The sequence below is a fragment of the Chelmon rostratus genome, chromosome 17 (genome assembly GCF_017976325.1).
Source record: "Chelmon rostratus isolate fCheRos1 chromosome 17, fCheRos1.pri, whole genome shotgun sequence".
Classification (NCBI taxonomy): Eukaryota; Metazoa; Chordata; class Actinopteri; order Chaetodontiformes; family Chaetodontidae; genus Chelmon; species Chelmon rostratus.
In genome coordinates, this window is record NC_055674.1 from 3,908,069 (window position 1) to 3,923,025 (window position 14,957).

Sequence of the window (14,957 nt, forward strand, 5' to 3'; positions counted from 1 at the left end):
TTTAATATTTAACAATATTACAAAAAGTATGATTAGCAGAATGTATTCAAAGTATAAAAAGTAAAAGGATTCATTATGCAGCAAAATGTCCCCTGTAGGCGTTTTTTGACACGTTTCATTATGGCATTATGATTACTGATGCAAAACGCGAAAGCAGCATTTTAATGTTGTAGTTTTTAAGGTGGTATCATTTTACCCACACTATACAGACATCATGTTTGGCAGTTTAATCTTAAATCATCATATTTTATAAAATGAACATAGGTTTTGTATATAATATTTGATATAAATGTATAACTACAGCAGTGAAATAAATGTAGGCATGTATTAAGAAAAGTGTAGCAAAAAGATGGCACCGCTGCATAGTGTGTCTATTGGACTGAGAAATCAATCAAGTGGGCTTTGCTGAGTGAACACAGCAGGAAAGTAGATATAAATTAAGCATATACACTAGATATGAGCAATTATGTTAAGATGATGCAATAAACTGAGGATACAGAATAAAAACAAGTCCATTGACATACAGGTCAAATTATGTATGCAAAATCCAGATTTCTGCAGGTACAGTATGTTGTGTCATTGGTGCTGTTGGCCCTCCAGATTACAAAGGGAGGACACTATCATGTTGTGCAGTTTAAATGCAATGCCATTCTGCACCCTTGCAAAATCGAGATTACCAAAGGAGGATCATAGCTTTGATCATATGATACCAGATGTATCTGAATAGACAGTCATTGTATCCATTTTAGCTTGTCAACCACACTGATGTAACTGACTCTAGTTCAGCCTGCTGACACTCTGAAAGTTAAATTTAGCATTAAGCCTCACCCACTCTGGCCCCTGTTATAGACCCTCACTCTTTTAACTGCTGCTATCAAGAGGTCTGTGAATCAGTTTCCATGTTGTGCACACACCCATTGTCACTCAATTGTCTTGTAAATCATACAAGCGACGGAAAGTTTTCAAACAGACTCCAGTGCATTTTATTATATTTGCTCAGACATATTAGAAACAGCCTGCAAGAAACCAATTTCACAGATATAAATTAAAATTTCCTTGATCATATTATATTAATGCTAATACATTTCCAATGAAGCCACAGCGATGCCTTCATTTCTTTTAAAAATGTGGTTCAACATCAACAAACAGTGCCCTCCTTCCCAGTGGCTTAATTTAAAAAGTTCACCAAGCTACACAGCTTTGATGAATTTTGAAAAGATAGTGGGACAGAAAAAAAAAAAAATCCTAGCATGAATTGTAGTGATAGATTTGACGGTGAAAAAGTCCCTCTCACTTGATGTGAACAGTTCACTCTCAGTCACTGAGGTTTGGCCACACCAAATGGAGCAGGCGGTGACAGAGACAGCTAAGCTGGACAGGCCCGGAGGCGGCGGATGTCTGTTTAGAGCTGGAGCGACGGTGAGCCAGAGCTGGAGGAAACCGTCTGAGCTGAGCACTGCTCTCGTGTGCGCTTCTATCGCTTATCCCCGTGATGGTCTTTCACATGGCTTTCACTTTGATCTGCTTCATCTTCATCTGCTTCTTCTCAATCTTCTTCTGCTCACGCCGCTGGGCTGCTTCCTTAAAACATGAATATTTGAGACATGAAAATGAGAATTACACTAATTAGTACACCTTTTATTAAAAGGAATGTTCAACATTTTGGGAAATATGTTTATTTGCTTTTATGCTGAGGGTTACATGAGCCATTGATACGACTCATGTCTGTATGGTAAATATGTAGCTACAGCCAGCAGCTAGTTTAGCTTAGCTTAGCATACAGACTTGAAACAGCTACCCTGGCTGTGTCCAACAACTCCCAGCTCAGCTAAAAAGTTATTTATTGTTTGTTAAATCCGTACACAAATACAAGTGTAAAAATGTTATAGTTTGATGGGAGGTTATGTGCTGGACTTTCTCTTGGCTGGGAGCAGTAACTTCCTGGAAAATGTCTGGCACATAAATGTCTGTATCTATCATTTTTGCGCTCTGATTTCTGCACAGATCAAACAGGATATAATGTGTCAGTTTAGGTTTAGAGGTGTCTTTTGTGGTTTCTTTTTGTAGCGTTTGTCTGTTGCATTTCACACCTCCAGACGACGCTGCCTCTCAGGGTCCTCCTCATTCATGATCCTCTCCTTCTCGGCTCTCTTCTTCTCCTCCCGGCGAGTCTGAGCTGCCTCCTGACGCTGAGCGTGAGTCTGCTTCAGGAAGTTCTCCTCCACACGGGCCCGGTTTCTGTCAGCTTTCTGCTTGCCCTACATGTGCAGGGAGGATAAAGGGGAGTCAGTGCTGCACTTTTAAACTCTAATGTAAAAACACAAAATACAGCAAATAAGTGAGTTTTCATTTGGATGTGACCCACAGCACTAGACTTCTGCTCACCTCCCTGTTGAGACGGAGTTTCTTGACTTTATCGATGCTGTAGATCACCATGTTCATGAGAGGGAGCAGAGTGTCCATGTCTTTGGGAGAGGTGTTGCCCATGCCAGGCACTACACACAAAAACAGCCCGTGCACATTAGTGAAAGAAAATGATGGGGTCATGAGGTATGAGTTTAGATTTTTTTCAGATAGGAGAGCCAAAATGTTCACCATTAAATGTAAACAGCAGCGTCTTCTTGGTCTCAGGCAGCTTTAAGGGCTGACCCTCCCTGAAAAACAACACAGGAGGCTTTAATACCAAATCTGCATGTAAGGAATTAAAAAAAGACAAAAAAAAAGACACAAATACTCACTCTTGCATAACTTTTGGACCAGAAAATTGGTCCGAGAAATGGATGGACTCAATCTTGTCAGCATGGTTAGTGATATAATGCACCATCTAAAAATACCAAAAACAGATCCAGACACGTGAGAGAGCTGTATTTAAAGAGAGGAAGAGGCGAAGCAAGAAACCCTGTTTGGTATTCTGAGACCCTGCAGTGCCTTTTTTGCTGTAACACCATTTGAGAGATAAGCCCAAAACACCTCACCTTGTTGTCCATCACCCCATCTGTGACCTCGCCCATCTCACTTAGAATAGCCAGGGAGTCTGGGAGCCCATACTTGGCCCCAGACTTAGGCTTGTCACCGCAGAACTCGCTCTATGGAAAAGAGCAAAAATAGAGGCTTTCACTAAGCAGGTAATAGAATGAGTAACACGGTAACAAAATAAACCAATCTATTTGTGCAGTAACAAGAGTACTGCTCAATAAATAGAGCTTCAGATTGCTTCAATGTGAAGTACACAAGTTGCGGAGGATATTTACCAAGTCCTGCATCTCCTTCTGAAGCCTGGCCATGGCTTTCTTGGTGCCAACAGCAAACACAAACGTGTCCATGTCCTCGTCATTCAGAGTCACTTTGATTTGCTACAAACAGACAGACGCTGCTGGTGAGACAGTGACTGTGACACTACTTTAAAAAGCACAGTCCAGTCCAGTGTATCTGTGTTTTGTGTTCCACTGCACAGGCTCCATGTGGACTCATCTGAATCGCTATTTGACTGATACGTACCACCTGATCACAGGCCGGCCTCATCATCCTGGCCAGAACGTTGAGCAGGTCCTGCCTCTTCAGAAACTGGAATTATAAGGAACATTATATGACTGAATATCTAACACAATGCAGTGACTACAATGGGACGCCATGCATACTAGACATTGCTCATACCTTGAGCTGGATCAGCATGCCTTCACAGCACACACGTCCAGAGCACCACAGGTTGTAGATGTGTTCATTCTCCTGATTCAGCTTCCCAGTGCTCACTGCTTCTTTGCTGGTGCCGTCATCGCCTGTACATACAAATTACTGACAATTAACACGAGATCTGCTTCATACTGACAGTCACCATTTCATGCATTTGGCCATTACCACAAAACACAAGCACATGCAGCAGTATTTCATGCCCTGCTGCTGTATCCTGGAGACACCTGGGAGGTGGAAGGACTCACCCACTAGTGCAAAGTTGCTCTCTAGAAGTTCTCTGTGGGAGCTGAACCAGGCCTGAGCGAGTCGACTGTTCTTGTTCTTGCCAATGATGTAGTTCATGATGTACGCCAACAGGCCGGTCACCATCAGGATCTCCATGTAGTAACTCTCCCAGCTGTTCTGCAGATGTGCAGGAACCTGCAGAGAAACAGCAATCAGGTTAAACGACCATCAGTATCATAGCTCGACTGACACTCGACTTTTGAGGCCAACACAGAAAATTATATCTCGGAGGTAAGAGAAGAATTGAGCATACAGAGTAGGAGATTTTACAGTTGAAAAATCAACTTGTAAGTGCTCTCTAGTGGACAAACTATGTTACGAATACCCTTTTTCTAACTATCTCAAACCTAGACTGGGATTTTTGTACTTTAATTTCTTGTTACTAGTTGGCCAACAAATACATTGATACCAAAATATCGACAAGAAGCTACTATCGGCAGATGCGTCAGCCTCGTCAATTCATCTGTCTAACTCTAATCAGCATCAGTGTAAGTGAAACAGTGGTAGTTTAGGCTGAAACAGGGCTTACAGTATGATAACCGTCTCAGAAAATTTCACTGTTTCATTGCATTACACAATTATTATTATTGTTATTAGTTACAATGAGCCTTGAAGGAATGAAAACACAAAGCATTGAGCAAATGTTTAATTATAAGCTCACAAATGATGTCCTATATTTTTTATACCATTAATACAGTAAAATTCAATACAGTAGATAAGCAGATGCACATGATATGATAACTGTCAACTGTCAACAGCTGCAAGCAATCAGTTACTTAAGCTACAAATTTCAGCACTTTCATGACAACAGTCTCTGGAAATTGTCTGTGTCCCAGTTAACAGACAAAATTCAACAGCAGCTACAAAACAATAGAGTAATCTGCATTTCTAGCTTTAAGTTTTCCCCACAGTGGCAAAATCACATTTTCATTACAATGACAACACACACTGCATTAATGTCAATGTGCTGCATGCCCCAAACATATATGCAGCCACAGTAAAATGTCTTTTGCAGGCAGCACAAATTGTGTGCACATTCAGAGGCAAGCTAAATCACAATCAGCAGAAGACAGCGTGTGAAAAGACTTAAGCAATAAACCCGGCTTACCGTGTGGATTATGAGGGGGTCCTTCATGGAGTGGCCTGTCTTTTCCATGTCTCCAATTCCCTCAAATTCCTCCTGATCATATTTGCTGTATATGTCTTGATCCTAGGGAAACATGAAGTCGAATTAGCTTTGCTACACCTTCTGTATAATATAATGTAGTGAATAATAATAATAACAACAATAATAATAAAATATTTACAGTCATAAAAGGCAATGTACCTGTGTCTCTGCATCCTCAAAACCATCTTGGCCATCCTCCAGCTCTACAGTGGCTTCATCTTCGTCTTCATCCTCTTCAGGCTGCGAGGACGGTGAGGCGCGAGGAGGAGGGGCGGCTTCCGCCTCAGCTGCTGGATCGTCGTTCATGTCCTCAAACTCAGCAAAGTCATTGTCATCAAAGTCTGCTAGGTCCTCGCCATCATCAAAATCATCATTGTAGCGTCCCCTGGAGACAGGAAGGGCCAGGAGGAGCAACAGCGCGGGTATCAGGAGGAGATACGCACCTCGCATCGTGGGACCTGCACCAAAGTGGAAAGAGAGGTAATGCAACAGATGGGAACGCATGTAAATAATGGTGGTTTGAGGAGAGAGAGAGAGAAGGTCAAATACAGAAGTTTAGCATGCCAAATACAGATAATGAAGATTAGGAAGGAAAAAATCTTACACACTCTTTCAGAAAGAAGAAGTGAGAGCTGAAGAGGTAAGCTCAGTTCAGCAGTGCAGGGTGCTTGTGTATTAGCAGTCTTTAATAAGGCCTGAGGGTTGCTTTAACACTGAAGTGTCTCTGGAGGACTTACATGTTACAGGACCATAAGGATTGGCGATAGTGTTAACAGTTTATCACTTTGACACACTAACGTTACACTAGACCGTAGGAATAGTTAACAAGTTAGTCCAAACTGAAAACAAAACTGGACCGTTGGGGCAATAACAGCTACTCTGTAACAGACCCCAGGTGACACTGGTCCACATCAGAGTAACCAGGTGAGCCCCTGCTCACACAGCCAGTATTCACGTGACAAACCACCAAGAGAAAAAATCCCTACTGACCGACACCGACAAGAAAACAATGACTAAGGAGGAAAAGGAACTCCAGTGTGCCAGTATTGGGAAACGCTGTTTTATGTTTTTAGTTACTTTCCAGTGCTGTAACTATGTCACTGAGAATATAAATTAAGATACAAAATATTAATCTGAGACATTCTAGTAACAGACTTCGGTACTACTGGGGCAACGAAAAGGTTAAGCGCTCAGTCAAACTTAAGAAGCTGTGCCATATGCGAGTGTATCCAGAACCAACCAGAAAGCTGTGGCTAGCACCACTAACTTTAGCCAACGATCCAACATTTGTGGCACGCTTGCTAACAGGCTAAAATGAGAGGCTATGTCTGACTTTCTGTTGAGCCATTCATTCAAAACTAACTATGTTTTATTACCTCATGACATATACTCGATTAAACCTCAAGCCGTAATCATATAACCGTACCAGACCCATCCCCCAGCACTCATTCGCTGTATCATTAGTGGTTAGCAAATCTGGCATTAGCATGCTAACCGTGGCTAGCTAGCACGGTGCCTTGTTGCTAGCAACCAACCCGATCCTAAATGGAAAGCCACGCTTTTTTCTCGAAAAACACAACTAAGAAGAAGAGTATTATTAAAATAAACCAAATGAACAAAGCTGCCGAAGCGCTTACCCAAATAATTATTGTGACAATAACCGTAACGGAGGTTGAGCTCAAGAAGTCTGTCCTTGTAGCTAGTGATGTTACGCCTGAAGTAGCAAACTACTCAACACAGGACCGACCTTTCACAGCAGAAGTACAGATGCCTCCCTTCAACACCTATGTTCGACACGACGGAAGTCACGTCACCACCTCGCCTGCATTCTCCTTATGCATTTTAAAGTTTTATTTTGAATGGTTTTACCGGAAGTGCTTGCATGTCGTTGTCCATCTTGACGTTATAATTATGGGTCTTCAGTGCCCTCACTGGTCACAATACGTTACTACAACTCTGTCGAGAATACTGTTTGTTATCATCATGTATTGTTTTGTACACGTTTTAAGTACGTACACTCTTGTAAAGTGCTTTTTATTTTCTGTATGACTTACATTCTGAATTATTCTACATTATGCAAGTTCCTTACCATAGAACTAACAACATGACACAAGTACAGAAGAAATCCAGAAGTTGACCAGGATTTGTGTAAAAGCTGCAGTTGGAAAGTATGTAATGTAGCATGGATCCTTCAATGGTTTTAAAAATCAAATTTAGAATATTTTTAATGTGTTTAATGAATATTCATGAACGGTATAACGTTTATGTAATATATTGTGGAGGGTGGCTGGTTATCAAATATTAGCAGCCTTTACTGAGCCTCGGTTTGTTTTTCTCATCATTTAATATTAATTGTTAAATAAGGATTGTAGAGAAAAGATTCCACATTGTAAGAAATAAACACGAGTTAAACAATAAATAAATTCAGTCAGATGTGCGTTTTCAACGTAAAGACGTGGTTTATAATGTCATCTAGTGGTCACAGTGCGTAACTACAGTTGTTTGTCAAGTTGAACACAATAGCATAGACATTTTTCCGGTTCAAACGGTCAAAAAAAAAAAAAAACAATCAAGACGCAGGCTGTAGTTACGACTATGGCCACTGGAGGGCGATGGATACTGGTGAAGATGATGCACTCATGACCAGCAATAACTCCGCTGACAGTCAAGACAGACGCATACCTCTAGTTATAACACAAATACAACTTTATATTAGTTTATATTAGTAAACGGTGCATTCGCATTTTATGTTCATTAATTATGGTGTCTGTCTTGTTTTCACTCTTTTATGTTTAACCAGACAACAAGAACAAGGAGTAGTGTAGTGGTAGTTTGTTTGTTTTTCTTCCTGTATAAATCATAGTCATAGAATGCATTTATCACAGCCATGCAGTGCATTCAATGTATTCCAAAGGCATCGAATTATGGAAACCAAAGTGTGAATCCAAAAATTAACAAAATTTATCAGTTCACACAATTATAAATCCGTGCAAAAGCCATTTGACATTCTTGGCCGTGAGATTTGACAGAAACTGGGATTTTGATTGTCATGGGGGATTTTATTCTGAAAAGACTAAGCGGAAGTTACTCATACTCTGTTGGACTTAACCGTTCTTCAGATCGTAACGAGTAATGCTACTCTTTGTTAAGTAAAGTGGTGAGAAATCTTGCTATAAAACAAGATTTGTTTGATAAAATTGTCGTTATCACCACACCTGCTGATATTTGCTCTTGTAAGTTAAATATCTGGTAATAGTGTGCTTGTAGGACTACTTATTTCGTAGTTCGCTAACGGTAACGCTAGCGTGTTAGCTGCCGAGACAACAGCTGCAGTTCGGGAGGATGTCGCTTCACGGCAAAAGAAAAGAAATCTACAAATACGAGGCGCCATGGACGGTGTACGCGATGAACTGGAGCGTACGCCCGGACAAACGCTTTCGGCTGGCACTTGGGAGCTTCGTGGAGGAATACAACAACAAGGTGCGTAGTGTGGATGTGGCCATTCATCGGCTAACGTAAAGCTAAAGACGGTAACGTTAGCGAGCTAGTGCTAATGCTAGCTGTCCTGCGCAGCGCTAAGACATATAATCACAATGTTTGTTTCGTTGTTGTTTACCAGAAACACTGAAGTAACAAGTGTCTCAATGTAAAAAGTCAATCAAGCTACCTTTAAATAGTAATCCCCTTTAGTAACACCGTATATAGTTAATGCTATTTCTGACTCTCGTTGCCTTGAACAGTCTTTAGGCTCGACTTAAAATAACAGGTAACGTGTTCGCTCCTGTCCAGGTTCAGCTGGTGGGTCTGGAGGAGGAGAGCTCAGAGTTCGTCTGCAGGAACACATTTGATCACCCTTACCCCACCACCAAGATCATGTGGATTCCAGACACGAAGGGGGTGTACCCGGACCTGCTGGCCACCAGTGGGGATTACCTGCGCATTTGGAGGGTAAGATATTTTTAATGTCACGGGTCAAGCCTGCTGATATATCTATATATTTTTAATGTCCATCAACTTCCACGAAAAGATCAAAATCCAAAATGAAGTGATCTCAGTAACAAGTGTTTGTGCATCTAAATCCTCGTGAAGTCTTAAATCTCTGTGCCACAGAACTCCATTGTTGACCAAAAACTATTGAAAACAAACCATTGAGCCTCACTGTTGCACTGTGTGACATTTATTCTTCATTAGCAAAAGCAGAAGTCAGAAAGTACAGATGGAGTGACACATTTCTTGATTTTTCCTTTGCCTTGGTACTTTGTTGATAATGACAGTGAAATCTTTAATCTCCCCCCGTCCCCGTGAACCACAGTAGTCCACGACTGCACCTCACACGAAGAATAAGAAGACGTCTGTATGTGTCTTATCAGTCACACTCAGCTGTAGCATAAGCACCGTCTAGTCAGTGCTGGGGGGGGTAAAACCAGTCTGTTTATTGCTGTAGCTCTGGCAGCTGTGAAATGGTCACATTGATGTGAATATAGTGCTTGTTTAGAAGGAGTCTGCTCACTATCAAACTGCATTTATCGCACAGGTCAGTGACACAGAAACTCGTCTTGAATGTTTGCTGAATAACAACAAGAACTCAGACTTCTGTGCTCCTCTCACCTCCTTTGACTGGAATGAAGTTGATCCCAACCTGCTGGGTAAGAAATCCTGTCTATGATAAATAGTGAGGAGGCTATGAGTCGTACTTTGCTGCTCTTTGATATGTATAGTTTAACCTGCTCGTTCTTTCTGCAGGCACTTCCAGCATTGACACCACTTGCACGATCTGGGGGTTGGAGACTGGTCAGGTGTTAGGACGGGTGAACCTGGTGTCTGGACATGTGAAGACCCAGCTGATTGCTCATGACAAAGAGGTGTGTGCATGTGTCTGCACTATAAAATGAAGTCCTCTGTGGTTGCACATACAGCTTAAAAGAACATTTAGACGAATGTATGTGTCTGTGCAGGTGTACGACATCGCGTTCAGCCGTGCAGGAGGTGGAAGAGATATGTTTGCCTCTGTGGGAGCCGATGGATCCGTCCGCATGTTTGACCTCCGGCACCTGGAGCACAGCACCATCATCTACGAAGACCCCCAGCACCACCCGCTGCTGCGCCTCTGCTGGAACAAGCAGGACCCCAACTACTTGGCCACAATGGCCATGGACGGCATGGAGGTCAGTTTGCTGTAGATTGTTTCAGCCTATCAGCAGCCATGCTTTGTCTACCTGTTTTGAATTAAAAATTAAACCTCGGTAAGCCAGGGAGCCTGAAATGTTGTGAATTCTTAAAAGTCTTTTTGACTGAAAACCATTTGCGGTTCTATAACGGCAAATGAAATATTGAATTTTATGGATGTGTCTCTTGGTATATTTGGATTGAGTGTTTCACCTCTGTTAGTCTTAGCAGTAATATTTCTGTGTTACAGGTGGTCATCCTGGATGTACGTGTGCCCTGCACTCCGGTGGCTCGGCTGAACAACCATCGCGCTTGTGTCAACGGCATCGCCTGGGCCCCTCACTCCTCATGTCACATCTGCACTGCAGGTAAAGGCACCTGTGGATTGTGGGGTAGCGACAATCTTACAGGTTCATTGCATGTCAGACCAAATGCATCTAATGAAGTACAGCATCAGTTTTGAGTTTTTTGTCAGATTGTCAGACAAATGCATGGTGCATAGTGTCCCCGGTTTGTGTCACTCATGTATTACCATTAGAATAAAGTCACAGAGGTTAGCATCTGAATTTTTGAAAAATAGTTATAAATTATAATCTGTTGCAAGTCCAAACAACAGCTTTGCCATAAATTAAACCTTTGCAAAGTGTATTATTTTTACTGGAAGATATTATACTGAGAGGTGGTTCTGATTTTTTTTTTTTTGTCCTCCCTGTTTACATGACGGAGGCAGAATATTAGCAGCCGAGCACAGCACCACCTTTATGACCTCAATACTAAAACATAAGTTTATTTCCACCTGTCACTTTGTCAGAAAACACTCAACATTATCATAGACGTTGTGTTGGATTGCTTTAGATTGCACAGGTGTACCTAATAAAATTGCCACTGAGTTTTTGCTTTTCACACAAAATAAGACTTAACATTTTGCTTGTGTTTTGCAAAAGAACGAGCACAAATGTAATTTCTGGTTACATGAGATGAGTAAGCACTACTTAGTGCTTACTCATTTAGCATTACACTGGCTCTGTAGTGTCCTCTGCATCAATTAATGTTGCATTCCGGTTGGTTGGTGTGTAATTGGGGATTGTTGCAATAGTCACATTAGAGTTTGGTCCTAAATTTGACAGAATTTTGAGGCTGTCTTTGATTGCCAGAACTCTAAATAAGCCTTCAGTAGTCAAAGTACGAACGAAGACCAGTTTTTGATTAATGATTAAAGTTTCTGTCTCGATTGCTAACTTTTGCCTGAAACAACCCCAAAAATCTGAGTGGAACTTTATCCGTAATGTAAATTTCCTTCATTCCCTGCTCCTTCAATCTGAAACATCTCTCTGATTGTCTCCTTTCCTCAGCCGACGACCATCAGGCTCTGATCTGGGACATCCAACAGATGCCACGGGCCATTGAGGATCCCATCCTGGCCTACACCGCCGAAGGGGAGATCAACAACGTGCAGTGGGCCTCCACGCAGCCGGACTGGATCGCCATCTGCTACAACAACTGCCTGGAGATCCTGCGCGTCTAAAGCCACGAACACTTAGATGAAGAAGAGGAGCGCTGTTTCAGATTTGGACTTGAGTTTTGGTCCTCAGCCCACTGCTTTCAGGACGAGGACGAGGTCACGAGCGAACTTTCTGACCGTGTTTGGAGTATCACACACCTACTCCACAATAACCTGGTTTACATTTCCTCCCACCTCTTTCCTCCATTGTTCTTCTATTAAACGTGTTTAAGCTCTTATTTATTTTGCTCACAAGGTAGTGTTCGGCATCTGCACAGCTGCTGTAAGAAGCTCTGAACGATGAGCAGTTGTCTATGAAAATCAGATTTTTATACTTCTTGGTGTGATTTCAGCCAGCTGTGAGATTATCATGAAGGGTTTAGATGTTGTGTGTTTCATCTGTTTGATTTGTAAAGGTTGATACAAACTGCTGTAGGTGGCCACAGGTGACCTCTCTGATGCGTAGGAATATGTCGTAGCCTTCTTGTGGACTCAGATCAGTTCATTACAGTCTCTTTGAAGCAGTCAGATTTTTCAAATGGGTGTGTTTCCAGTATCCTCTCTCCAAATGATCGTAGTATTGAGGCTCCAACTTGTGACCCGTGCATTTTTTATTTTCAGTTTTTTTTTTTGTAAAATAACCTGAGAGTCACTGCAGTGGTGTCTGTCATCATATAGTGTGTTTCAGTTTGGCTGGTGACGCTGTGAGGCAGCCATGTACAGCAACACTCAGAGGCTTCCAGAGCAATGTCCTTCAGCCTTTTTAACTTCCTACTTATTCTCTTCTTCTTCTTCCTTCTTTCTTTGTAGAAGATTGTGCTCGGAAAGCTGCGTTTTCTTTGTGTTAGAGTGAGTTGTGAATTGGGAGGAGAGTGAAACAACTTCCTGTCTGTGTCTGCCTCTCTTTCTGTTTTTCAATAATTAAAGGGTCATGTCCTTGTAGCATGCCATTACAAGGCAAAATGTATATACATATAAATATATCAACTTCAGATGTTGGTAAGCCAAGTGTTCATGTTGTAGCTTTTTCATAAAGTTTATTATTGAATTTGCTCTAATAAATTGTATTCCTCCATGTCCTAGGAACAAACTTGTCAATTTATTGCTTTGCTAGGGGAAATTACAGTAGGTTAACAGATAATGCTGATCCCTATGGAGGACAAAAAGGGACTTTAAATAAACACAGAAATAAAAAGAAAATAAATGCTGACATATTGACAAAAGATTAAATAAACAGCTGTTAGCTTGCTACAAGCCCTCTCAGCTAACTGAAGCCATTGCTGGTGGCTGCAGGCTGGTCCACCACATCCTGCTGCCCCTCTGTCATTACAAGTAGCTAGTTTGCTAACATCACACTCACCTAAGGTTAGCATAGCTAGTGTATATCATACACAGGGTAGATTTGCTAGGAATCATTTGCTTTTGTCTTGCTGTAGAGTGAGGAACTCATTAATGCAGAACTATATTTATGTTGTACTTCTTTATGGTTGTCTTTTCAACCTCCACAATTCCTTATGTGTCATTTGGAATTATCCTTATTAGAACAGTTACAGGGGGTACCAGGGGGAACCAGGGACCTCTTGATCTGCAGTTTAATGCTCTACCACTGAGCTGTGACAGTGGAGGGGTGTCACATCTGTGTCCTTTATAGACCAGCTGGCAAATCTCTCAAACTCTTGTGATCCTGGCCAATCAGACTAGTTAATAGCCACTTTCAAATCATTACCTAATTTCCAGTGGTGGAAGAGGTACTCCTTTACTTAAGTAAAAATAAATGCACAGCACTGTATAAGTACTTCATTATTAGTAAAAGTTCTTCAGCTAAATACGTAATTAAGTAAAAGCACAGATGTGTTATGTACTTAAAATACATCTGCAAATACTCATTCTTGAAAATTGGCTGCTGTGACTGATATAACTTATGTAACATCATATTATAAATAATGGTTCATCAGTAGATTAGCGGTATTTTACTGATGTGATTGGTTGAAATGTTCAGTCAGGCCTCCTCCAGTGGTTCAAAAGACAATTCTGTTGGGTTGTGAGACGATTGAGTTCATGTTTTCTTTGCAGTATGTTCTTTAATTATTGTTTTCTGTTTGAAATATGGGTATTAACTGTTGAGCTAACAGCAAGTTTGGGCTAAACACGATTGATGGTTGATGTGCAGGTAAGTTTGCGTTATATCAAATAAAAGCATTTTGGACTCGCAGTGTAACTGTGCAGTGTGTCTTTAATCTAGAAAAAGATAAATAACAGGAATATGTGCTTCAAGAAATATTGTACAGAATTAGAAATGCTTAAAAAGTCATTACATTCACCTCGTGGTTGGAACTGTGAAACCATCTGAGCAATGAACGCCTTGAGATGTCGTCTCCGTGTCTGTATGTGATCGACAGCTACCACCCACTTCACTTGTCACTCAGTTGGCATAAAACAACCTGCAGCTTTTCCCTTTACCTGTTTAAAGGTACAATGTGTACGCTATGGCCACCTGTTGAAGGTCAGTCCAGACAAATAGGGGGCAGCATATCAGCAGAGTAACCACCAACTGCTGCTCACTATACTATTGACTGTAGCTACTATCTGATGTTAGCTGGTTAGCTCAGTTAGCCATGCAGCTATCGGGCCTATTAGATAACTGAGTCTGCTAATAGAGTCACTAAGCTTGGTCTATTAGCACTCCTCTGGGATCTCAAAGGAGAGAAAGGTCAAAACAAGACAGTTCTAATGAGTTTCATATTGTTTCTGTTGAATTTTAATGAAGTGTCTTATACGATGAGTAAACTCAGCTCATCTTAGTTCGGTTAAAGAGAGAAACTTGAATTGAGTCAAATACAGGGGGCTGTACTATCAGACTATCACCTGTTGAGGTGCAGGACGGGCTGGAGCTAGCTGGTTAGCATGCTAACTTCAGTAGATATCTCTGCAACACAATGCATGGACATCTTTGACAGAACAGAACTGTTGATTATGTTAGTTCATTTTTTTAAACTAAAATTCTGGCCATATCTTACACGTCGCACCTTTACAAATAAAATGATTGGGAGAACAGGCCAGATAAACACATCAGGTATATCATGAAGCCATGTGACCATCCACTTTAAAAAAACGGCCGACACATGTTTGAGCTGAACAAATATACAG

At 41.3% G+C, this 14,957-nt stretch overlaps 2 protein-coding genes across 2 annotated transcripts; one reads left to right on the forward strand and one right to left on the reverse strand.

The window, feature by feature from the left end:
- Positions 1-922: 922 nt before the first annotated feature.
- ccdc47 (coiled-coil domain containing 47) lies at positions 923-6,932 on the reverse strand. Its single transcript, XM_041957740.1, has 13 exons — positions 6,781-6,932; positions 5,303-5,601; positions 5,084-5,185; positions 3,936-4,110; positions 3,655-3,776; positions 3,499-3,564; positions 3,252-3,353; positions 2,976-3,086; positions 2,739-2,824; positions 2,596-2,654; positions 2,386-2,495; positions 2,091-2,258; positions 923-1,581 (listed from the first exon to the last, which is right to left on the reverse strand). The coding sequence occupies exons 2-13, from the start codon at positions 5,591-5,593 to the stop codon at positions 1,501-1,503; spliced, it is 1,473 nt and encodes a 490-aa protein (XP_041813674.1). The 5' UTR covers positions 5,594-5,601; positions 6,781-6,932; the 3' UTR covers positions 923-1,500.
- Positions 6,933-8,251: 1,319 nt separating this feature from the next.
- Positions 8,252-12,918, forward strand: dcaf7 (ddb1 and cul4 associated factor 7). Its single transcript, XM_041957741.1, has 7 exons — positions 8,252-8,623; positions 8,933-9,091; positions 9,678-9,789; positions 9,887-10,005; positions 10,099-10,308; positions 10,560-10,677; positions 11,662-12,918. The coding sequence occupies exons 1-7, from the start codon at positions 8,486-8,488 to the stop codon at positions 11,832-11,834; spliced, it is 1,029 nt and encodes a 342-aa protein (XP_041813675.1). The 5' UTR covers positions 8,252-8,485; the 3' UTR covers positions 11,835-12,918.
- The last annotated feature ends 2,039 nt before the right edge of the window (positions 12,919-14,957 follow it).

What these genes read in the sequence shown, in the direction of transcription:
- ccdc47 (XM_041957740.1), bottom strand. Translation starts at nt 5,593, where the DNA reads ATGCGAGGTGCGTATCTCCTCCTGATACCCGCGCTGTTGCTCCTCCTG. An exon ending in GAGCAACTTTGCACTAGTGG is followed by an intron (nt 3,777 to 3,935) that starts GTGAGTCCTTCC and finishes TTGTATGTACAG; the next exon opens with GCGATGACGGCACCAGCAAA. An exon ending in AGAAGGAGATGCAGGACTTG is followed by an intron (nt 3,087 to 3,251) that starts GTAAATATCCTC and finishes TCTTTTCCATAG; the next exon opens with AGCGAGTTCTGCGGTGACAA.
- dcaf7 (XM_041957741.1), top strand. Translation starts at nt 8,486, where the DNA reads ATGTCGCTTCACGGCAAAAGAAAAGAAATCTACAAATACGAGGCGCCA. An exon ending in ATTACCTGCGCATTTGGAGG is followed by an intron (nt 9,092 to 9,677) that starts GTAAGATATTTT and finishes TTTATCGCACAG; the next exon opens with GTCAGTGACACAGAAACTCG. An exon ending in AGTTGATCCCAACCTGCTGG is followed by an intron (nt 9,790 to 9,886) that starts GTAAGAAATCCT and finishes TTCTTTCTGCAG; the next exon opens with GCACTTCCAGCATTGACACC.